The sequence below is a fragment of the Montipora capricornis genome, chromosome 9 (assembly GCF_036669925.1).
Source record: "Montipora capricornis isolate CH-2021 chromosome 9, ASM3666992v2, whole genome shotgun sequence".
Taxonomy (NCBI): domain Eukaryota; kingdom Metazoa; phylum Cnidaria; class Anthozoa; order Scleractinia; family Acroporidae; genus Montipora; species Montipora capricornis.
The window spans coordinates 42559116-42569115 of record NC_090891.1 but is presented as its reverse complement, the minus strand read 5'-3'; the positions used below and the strand labels follow the sequence as shown (position 1 = coordinate 42569115).

The 10000-nt window shown below is 40.0% G+C and overlaps 2 protein-coding genes and 1 non-coding gene across 3 annotated transcripts in view; all 3 read right to left on the bottom strand.

The window, feature by feature from the left end:
- The window catches only part of LOC138015077 (TNF receptor-associated factor 4-like), a 51163-nt gene that overhangs the window by 23198 nt on the left and 17965 nt on the right, over positions 1–10000 (bottom strand). The gene's annotated exons all lie outside the window — the stretch shown is intronic.
- Trnap-ugg (transfer RNA proline (anticodon UGG)) lies at positions 507–578 on the bottom strand. Its single transcript has one exon. It is a non-coding gene; the product is annotated as a tRNA-Pro (tRNA).
- The window catches only part of LOC138015080 (TNF receptor-associated factor 6-like), an 8126-nt gene continuing 737 nt past the window's right edge, over positions 2612–10000 (bottom strand). Inside the window, exons 2-6 of the mRNA XM_068861993.1 lie at positions 9695–9758; positions 7994–8092; positions 7223–7297; positions 6448–6525; positions 2612–3419 (exon numbers count right to left, since the gene is read on the bottom strand). Of these exons, the coding sequence (XP_068718094.1) occupies positions 2736–3419; positions 6448–6525; positions 7223–7297; positions 7994–8092; positions 9695–9758 (1000 nt within the window). The 3' untranslated portion in view covers positions 2612–2735. The remainder of the gene's footprint in view (positions 3420–6447; positions 6526–7222; positions 7298–7993; positions 8093–9694; positions 9759–10000) is intronic.

Here is a 10000-nt window from a genome sequence, read left to right as displayed (position 1 = left end):
GAGAACCAGTTAGCAACAAAAATGACAACTTTGCTTGGCAACCAGTTAATTCTAGAATCTCAACTGCAGCATGCGCGCGCATCCAAGACCAACATTGTGAGCCCAGGTCTCTCGTTCCCAATCAAGATCTGAACGAGAGGTCCAAACGTTGAAGGGCATACACTTTAAGTCGTTTTTTGTACGTTCGATTGATGGGAGCAACCTTATTAGCTTTGATACTTGTAGTCTGCGTTTTCATTAACCACTTTGGTCGCATGAAACATGATAGTTTAATTCGACGAAAGAAATGATAAATGAAATGAATCATATATTGAACTGCAGATATGAAATCAAGTGAAGCTATGATTCTCGCAGTTATGAACGCAATTTTAGCAATTGGGGCTTGAACCAGTGACCTCGCGATGTCGGTGCATCAGGCTTCTCTACGCAATTGCTAAAATTACGTTCATAACTGCGATGATCATAGCTTCACTTGAGTTTAATTTAATTTCAAAAAATAGTATTCTGGGCCTGTCCGGGAGTCGAACCCGGGACCTCTCGCACCCAAAGCGAGAATCATGCCACTAGACCAACAGGCCGCGGGTAATTACAACCTGTTCACGTTCAATTTTAAAATAGGGTTTAATCGTTTTTTCTTTTGTTGTAAAATAAATCATGCTGTAATCAACCTCTTAAAATAAACTGATCTAGAATGTTTTGAATTGAAGTGGAATTTGAATTTTGGGAAGTCAAGTGATCTTCTTTTTTAACTGTAGTTAATTAAGATGCAAAAAATGAAAAGAACGGGTATTTGCGCAGGTGGCCTAAAAACCACTGCACGGGATAGCCTGGACCCGACTTAACAGAGCAGGTACACTCTTCACCATAACGGGCCTTTAATCACATGGCAGCCGTATTGAGTCCCGAGGGATTGAAAACTATTGTTTTTGCCCACCAAAACTCGTTTCCAAACACTTCAACTCGAGGCTCGGGGTGCGAAATCTATTGTCTATGGCCAATATGGCCGCCGCGCGAGTAAGTCCCATGTCTCCAGTCTGGGAACTCGACGCGTCAGCTTTCCTCCTGTTCCGGATCAACGATTTGTTGCCTGAAAAACGCAACCAAGGTTGTGTGATCTCACGTTTACTTCTTTCCCTCGTTCTAGAATGTCATTCCACAGTGGCTAGAGCTAAAAATGGACCATTTCTTAATGAACACGCCAGGAGCTAAGAACTGGGAGCGAACAACTACTAGTATAATAATAATGATGTTCACTTTATCAAATTTCATTATTTAGCCGAGTACGAGCGCTCAATTGAGTGTCGAAAGTAATTATCAAATTGTTTTCATGGTTTTGCATTACTTCACTCGGTGATTGGTTCAAAGTTCTCGCGCCACTTTTTCAACCGATCAGAAGTGAAACTGAAACCAATCGTGGCTCGCGCGTGCGCATTTTCTCGCGCTTTGTGTCGGCTACGTGTAATTACTTCAAGTTCTGATTGGTTTACTGGATTGTCCCCGACCTTTTTGATTTGCCTAAGTAATTGCTTTGATTTTGGTTTTACGACACTCGATTGAAACTCGCTCTAAAGTGTTTGTTTCTGATGAGAGGGGAAAACACTCCCAACCTACCTCATGGCCACAAACCAATGCACAATGCAGAAAAGTTTTGTCCTCCAGACCGGGAATTAACTGAGAGGGGCTTATACATCGCCCGCATTTATGTCGGCTGCCGATCAATGGAGACAAATGCTTACTTGAATTCTTGTAAGTTCTTGGTAAAATTCTTAGTTTTGCCGCTTATCGCATAGAGATCGGTGGCCTCCGAAATCAATTTCATGCAAAGTTAACTCTTGATCGAACAGCTTTGCTCTTTTGCAATCTTTATTAATAATATTCGCCTTGCCATGACCACGCATCAACGCCCGCTGCTTTCAGAAGCTTCTCTTCCCAAGTAGCTTAGCGAGAGGAGGCGGCGGCTGAAATTCAGGCTATGTCCATATGTGCAAAATTTTTTTTAAAAAATGTAGATCGTCTTAACTGCTTGCCCTCCCCACTAAAAGCGATGTTGATGCATGGCTGGGTAAATTTCGCTTCTTCTGGAACAACGTAAGTTGTTTTGGGTGGATGGGTGGGGGAGAGGCAATGTTGTTCTTCTTTACAAGTTATTGTCTAAAATGTTTGAAAAATGTTAAAAGTCTTGATTCTTTATTCCAGAATAGATCCTTCTCCACAATGGCGGCAACGGATTCAGTGAATGAGTTAAAATTGAACTGAATGAACAACTGAACAACTCATTCCATATATGTGTGAAGGAAAGGAGGGGTTGGTCAATAGAAGGGAAACACAGCTATCTAGTTCTTTTAAAGACCCCCTAAAAACAATACCCTCAAAAATTGAAAAATCTCTTTTTTAGACATTTTATTTAAAAAAACAGTCTAAAAAATGAAATGGTTTTAAAAAACTTCAAACCAAAAACAAAACCAACTACAACCAATACGCCATACCCCCAATCATACAAACGTATTTATATTTGTCATTTTTGTACTTTCTTTTTCTCAGATGGTAGTACACCTGATTTGCTGAAACTCTGCAATGTTACTATAGTTAAGGTGTTCTTTGTTTTTCTGATATAAGTTTTTTATTTTAACTTATTTGAATTTTCGGCTGCCATTTTGAAGAAGGGTCTATTGTAGACTTGGATTTAATGGCTAAAGTTATGTGTGATCGTTCATTTTTTGTTTTTGTTTTTAGTTTCAAACAACAGTTTCGAATTTGGCTTTAACAAAGATGGTGCCGTAGTTTAGAGTTTGACAACATTTCATCAGTTCACCATGTGGTACGATTATAGGATAAGAAGAAACAGCGATGTTATTTACTACACAGGGCCTCGAGTTCCAAGCCTGTTCCGGCTGGTTTCCAACGATGGTTGTGGTGAAGTTTTCCATGTCATCTTGTTGATTTTTGATTAAGCTAAACGTTACCTGTTTATGAAAAGGCCATTTCAAGCTCGAATCATAGTCGCCTTTCATTATAATTAAATAAAAGGACCAATGAGGGATTCCCGAAAAGGAGACACCATTCGGAAGCAAACACAATCTAACTTGATAGCCACATTCACCGGTATAAAATGGCTCGCTCTCTATCTTAAATGCGTATCCGCTTGTAAGTTGTTGTACGATATTATGGAAGCCATTAATGTTCCACGTGTATATAAACGGCTTATTTTCCATATTATAGATCCTCTCTTCAAGTTTCTTCGTGGTCTCCTTAAGGTCCTTGACATGCTTTTTAGTACTTAGAAGCTCCTCCGTTGTGTTCTTCAGCGTCGTATAAGCCCACCGCAACTCATCTTCCTGGTTTCTCAGCTTTTTACAGACCAAGGAAAGATGCCTTTGCGTTGCCAAGTGAAGATGTGCTTCAATTTCAGTTTGCGGAACCTTCATTAAAAATAAAAGGTAAAGGTTGGGCATTCGATTGAGCTGAAATGTGCTTAGGGGGGTGCTTAGGGGATGAAATGTACTTAGGGGGTTTACATAGTACATTTTCCTCCCCTTAATTCCGTTTCCACTGAGGCCCCCTTACCCATTTCAGTCAACTGAGAGCCTAATTTCATACCTCTTTTTCTAAGGCCGAAGTGTTACTGTATATGGAACGACAAGGGTGACAAAAGTGTTAAAAAATAAAATATGTGCTGTATCACTGAATATATGCTGTAATGTGTGATAAATGGGTTGAAAAATACACAAATGTGGTTTATAGTGAGAAAAACATGGGCTTCTTGAAACTCGATATATATGTTGTTGCAGCGTCAAATATATAGGTTGAAGTTATCGATTTCTTCGGTCGTTCGAAAATCTTCGCAACACGTAGCCGCGCGCGTGACGTGGGACAGGTAGAGGAAGTTTGAATGGCCATATGGAATTGATCATGGACAATGTTATCTGGATGACTTTTTGGATGGGATTCTCGGGTGTTATTTTCCAGGCTCGTCGGCTTATATACGACGCTGAGTTTGAGGTCATCAAGCGAATTCATAGAGGCTCGGAGATGCTCTTTATTTGCTAAATTATCTTGTTAGTCGAGCGTGTTGTGCAACAAATCCCCTTGATTTGGATACACAGAACGATTTTTACTCTCTTATTACATTGTTGCGATCACTCTAAAGAGACATATACACGTAATATTTCTGCCAACATTTTGCTATCGACTGGAAACTCTGCGTGGTCGTTGGAGGCCGAGGTTTTTTATCACCGGTACTGACAATCGAATTATGGGGAGTTTAAGAAACGACGACGGCTACGGCAACGACAACGCCAAGAAGCAGTAATATTTAACAATTATTCGCCTCAGGCTCAATGATTATCGGTGAATATTCACTTACAGTGGCAAAACGACTACTGGCAGCCATTTTGTCCGTCGAGGTGATTATTGGCTGATAATCCGAGATAGAGAGCCAATGAGAGAGCGCGATTTTGTATAATCACCTGTGTATTTATATACTAATATTGGTTAATAGAACCAAGTTGAACATGATCGTGCTGCACGTGCGGCACGTATTTGTGAACATTTCTTTCCCGTACTCGTCAAAACTACTACGTGAAATGACCACATCACAACGTGGACGAACTAAAGTGATTCTTTCGGTCTCACTCTTTAATTCAAATCCGTCCGTACTAAATCCTGTTATAGGACACTTCGCCCAATATTGTATAAAATGAACAAAATGGAATAATCATGAAATACTTAGAATAGCTCAAACTTGTATTTTGAAATGAGGTTTTCGTCGCCGTAGCCGTCGTGGTTTCTTAAACTCCCTATTGAGGGCCCGGGATAAGCTACCGACAAAAGTCTACTGAGCAATTCTTGTTCGCTCAGAGAGCGAACGATCAAGTGTCCTGTGATCGCAAGGCCTCTCTATATTAAAGTTAACTACTCCCTTTCTCTAGGGACCGTATCATTTGAGGGATGCGGTAGAAGGATCACCTCCTTCAAAACAGCATTTGACCCGTTGTTTGTTGTCATTGTTGAAGTAACTGTAGTCCGTCTGGGTCTTTCTTTGGTAGGGAGTTGAATGTCTATAGCGGTTGACATAGTTCGGGTAGCTAAACAACTGTGAAAGAGCAGCCCATTCTCTCACAGCAGGCATTTGGTCTGATGACGAATGCGATGGTCCACCTGAAGCTGATCACAGATTGTTGCTTGATCTGTTAGATCTGTTTGGTGCTTGATTTGATACCACAAATTTCTGTGAAATGTGAGGAAGAGTCGTCCGCAGTCTATCGACTATTCGCTGTATATCTTCATCAGAAAGATTTATTTTTCGAAAAATACAGCAGTGAACGACAGCCGAATGTTGAGTAACAAACGAGATTTGGACTGAAAACAATCACCAGGGTGTTTGTGGGACCCACAATTGTGTTGTCGTGGGACCCACGCGCGGCCGCATGTAACGAAGATTTTCCTAAGATCGAAGAAATCAATAATTTCAACCTATTTATTTGTTGCTTCAACAAAATATATATCGAGTTTCAAGATTCCCATATTTTGCGCACTATGAACCATATTTGTGCAAGTTTCAATCCATTTATAACACATTACACCACATATTCAGTGGTACATCCCATATTTTATTTTTTTAACACTTTTGTCACCCTTGGCTTTCCATAACTGTAGGTCGGCGACATTGGTATCATGAAGTATAATTGTTCACAGGTATTCCAAATCTAAAGTGTGCATTAACGTTGTCTATAAATCAAACGCGCATGAACGAGAGCAGTCCATCAAATAAGGTCATTTCGCGTGGTTGAGCAATCTCGTTTCCAGAGCGGGAGGCTCTGGTTCCGCCTGAACAACTGTGCGTGCGTGAGAGGAGGCGGCCAGAAATCAACGGAAACATCTGGAGTTCACCTTGCCACGAAAGGTTTTACTCTTCACTAGCGAGACAGTACACATTGGTATAAAGACATCTCCTAATACACTTGAAACTAAAATAACGGGAGACATTTTTTCAATCAAAACAGATTTCAATATCTGGTGTCACGCAAGTGAAATTCGGAATTCAAAATGCTCTATTTTCAAAACCAAAAACTTTACGGAACTGGTAAGTGGCAAAAAGATTTATTTGTCGATCATCTTTAGCCTCGCATAGATAAAAATCCAGAAGAAATCGAGATTTTGAGCTTAGAGTTTGAAAATGGCGGGAAATGGAGAGGTTTTTCAATAGCCAATCAAATATGGCCTTTTTTGGATTTGACCAGAGTCTCTCGGTCTCAAGATAATGAATGCAAACCACTTATAAAAAATTGGATTCCCTTTTATTTAGATCCTCATCTTTCAACATAACCATGAGTAAATAGCTCTGTCTTTTAGGTTAACTTTAGGAAAGGCATTTTGGAATGATTGTGTTAAGCTTTTTTATGCCTATGAACGAGTAAACGTTCAAACGTGCAGCCTCCCTGAAATTACCTTTTTGATGCAGCCCATCTCAGCATAGGGGCAGGGAATTGGTCGCAGCGAGCAGTGATCCGCAGTGTGCGATAAAATCTGTGGAAACGAGTTAAAATCCGTTATTACACGAGGGCGCATTTAATAGAAAAGTACCACACCCCACCTCCCTAATCACAACTGATTTAGTTTCCTTTCAGAAGTTAGTTCACAAGATCCCCTAGCTTCAGTTTGGACTTATACTTATTGTTAAGTTTGCATGCAAGGCTTTTCAAATGTATCAATGGGGTTTGCGGTCATCTCGAACCAGGAAGATTCGCCCCCAACCAGGAAGGAAGATTCGCCCCCAACCAGATCGCTAGCATGATGTCATCAAGCGCTAAGAACTGTCACGCTTAACGAATGAAGAACTGGATACTTGATGGCTAACTGACGGGTAGCGGTACTTTCTGACGGGGAAATGACTCTATATAGTAACCATTATTAGCGGTTTTCAGTTGAGTTTCAAATTTAATTTGAGGCTACTTGGGTTTCACGTTGAAGTCTAGAGATTGGCTAAAAAACCTGACACCAAAGTTTTAGCCAATCGGAAGAAAAACTAATTAAAACTTGCTCGCTCGCGTTTTTCCCGCGCTTGGAGCCGGCCGCTTGCATTTACTCTGCGTTATGATTGTTCCACACTGTTGTATTCCTCTGTTGTGATTGGCCAAAGTGACAGCTTCGGGTCTGGTTTCACAACACTAAATCTAACTTGCAAGCAACTGGTATAAGGATTGAATTCATTCTAAAATCAAACCTCCTCTCTTGGAATGACTTCTCCACAACCATTTGGACAATTTACTGGAAGTCTTCTACATTCATTAAAGTGAGCCTAAAATGCATAAGCTTTCGTAAGATTGCGACTCTGCAGTCTCTGAAGATTTTCTTTCAGCTCCACGAGGGAACACAAACCGGTTAATTGAACATGTGCGGCATCAAACTACAAGGCTGGAGGTCATTAATTTAACTCCAGCAGGACGAACGCTCAGCCGGTTTTTAAATAACTGAGGAGTAGGTGCTGCCCTTGTAGTGAAACAAATGGTTCAACTTCTCATGTCTTATGAAATAAGAAGGATGAACTGAACCCCTTGTCTTACAACCCTCGCTCAGAAATTTCTCTGGGAAGTTAAGGAACTTCAAACACTGTTCGCAAAGAGTAGGGCAAGAAGTTCCCGTTGTAGTGGACAAGACCGCGCTTTTCGACAAATGCAGTCAAAAAATCATCTTGCGGCGTGGTTATTTGAGGACGCCAGGAGCACGGGATTGCTATCTTTTTCCAAATCGACGTATGAATTTTCACTTCACCAGGCAAATCACTGGAGAAAATAATGAAAATCCACGGCATTTTAACCTTTCACTCAAACGATAAAGTTTTTTCATTTCTAAAGGGCATGCGGCACGTAAAGGCAAAGAAGCGGTCATGTTAAAACAAGCATAGATTTGAGGGGAGGTAACCGAGATTGTGGAGCCTATTAGCTGCCAGGCCAATCATCACGAAGGCGGGGTTACAGTTAGCCCTAACACCAACCTCTTTTGATCTGAGTTCGCCAGTCCATTGACAACCTCTTGGACACTTGATAATGAAGGAACGGACCTTCCTTTCTGTCGCTTTGTCCAAGAAAATATCCTTGAATAAAAACAACGCAACTGAAGTGAGGAAAAGCTGTTTTACTGTTTTTACCCATTTTGCTCAAGGGGAACAAAAGGGGACTACAGGAAATCTCGCATTATTGGACGATTTTCTTTGATTTGGCTTGTACAAGTTCGTAAGGGGCTTTTCGTTGCCCTCATTTTTTAAATAAACATAACTAAGTAAAGATGAATGGAAAAAAAGGAATTCAGAACGACGTTTCGACCGGGTTTCGGTCATTGTAAAAATAAAAGATATAATTAAAAAAAGTATAAATACACTCCTTTTTTTACTAAGAATGTTGTTTTTCCGGCCCAGGTTGAATATTCTTATTTTTCTGCCGATTTTTAGGCTGAAAATATTCTTGTATTATTCTTAAACTATAGCTTATGACATTTCCGTTTTAGAATTTATTGGGGTATCAATTACAAGTGTTTGGTATCTAGATCTGTATCGCGTTACACGTGCTCCATCGCATCGCTATAGCTGGCGCAGGTTTCTTCGTTTTGTTGGCTAGTTTCGCCGTTCAGAGAAAGGAATACTTTTACACGGTTAAGTTAAAAACATAAAATTGTATTGTATTGTATTTACACGTTTCAACACAAAATTAGATCTATCCTTTTCAAAATCTCAGCCTCGGCTTTATTCTCGGGGGTGGAAGCTGAATAATGAATAATGAATAACCAGTATAAATAAAAAATGAATAATGAATAATTGGGTCTGTAAACGTCGGAATAATGAATAACGCAGTTGGATGCCAGTGGAATAATGAATAACAACAATGAATAATGAATAACCTACAAAAATTTAAACAGAATAATGAATAATTCGAACAAAACACACAAAGAATAATGAATAATCGTGGTCCAATTATTCAGCTTCCACCCCCGATTATTCTTAAAATATTCCTAAAATTTCGCAAATTTCAGCCTTGATATTCTTATAAAATATATTCTTATAAAAAAAAAGGGTGTATGTACACTGTATGTACTTCTACAACGGAGTTGGTGTTAAAACAACAGAAGACAATAAAAGCATGCAAAAGATTTAGTCAATTAAATTGAAATTTTCGAGCGAACAGAGTCAGATTGTACATCGAGGCTCAATGTGGTCTAATAAAAAAACATTTCACACCCGAGAAAGTCAAACTTTACATTCGATCTCGTGACTAACAAATACAGGCTAGGCTGGTTGGTAACAGATGCGAAATGGCGGGAAGTTAAGCCGCTGGTTGTAAACCAACAATGTCTTGTATACCATTTTAAATGCATGTGCCCTGTACGATACAGGTGATGTTGGCCGATACACGCCGTCGTTTACACCAACGCATCAAGAACACAACAACCGGTCTACCTAATTAGAAAGGCATTTCCGCGTGAAGCATGGCTTAACCCAAAAGGATCTTAAGCAGGAATTTTAATGTATAATCAATAACACGGTATCCTTTCCGTATAAATCGAGAAGAGGTAACAGAGCGTAAAAATTTGTCACCCGCTGAGCCAAACCTCTTACATTAATTCCCCTTAAAGTGACAACTACATCTAAATCCAATCACGTAGTCTTAATATTTTTCATAGCCGCTTAACGCAACAAACTTACTTTGTTTCTTCTCAGGACGTTTTGGTCGAGAGGACAACTGAGAAGCTGTCCATCGCCCTCCTGCCTGTTTATTGAATAAATCATAACCTCAAATAAGTATATCATATTTTGTCATCAAGTCCCCCGTGGTTGGAGAGGCCGGTTTAAAGGCCCAAAGGTGATGAGGAAGAGTAACCGCAGATCCAGGGTTACTCTAGCGATATCAGATTTCTTGTTTTGCCCGAAGTGAAAAAAAACTGTGCAGAAGGCCGTGTGGCAAAATGTCATCTCTATTAAGTCTCCTTACGGTAAACTGTCGTCTGCAAA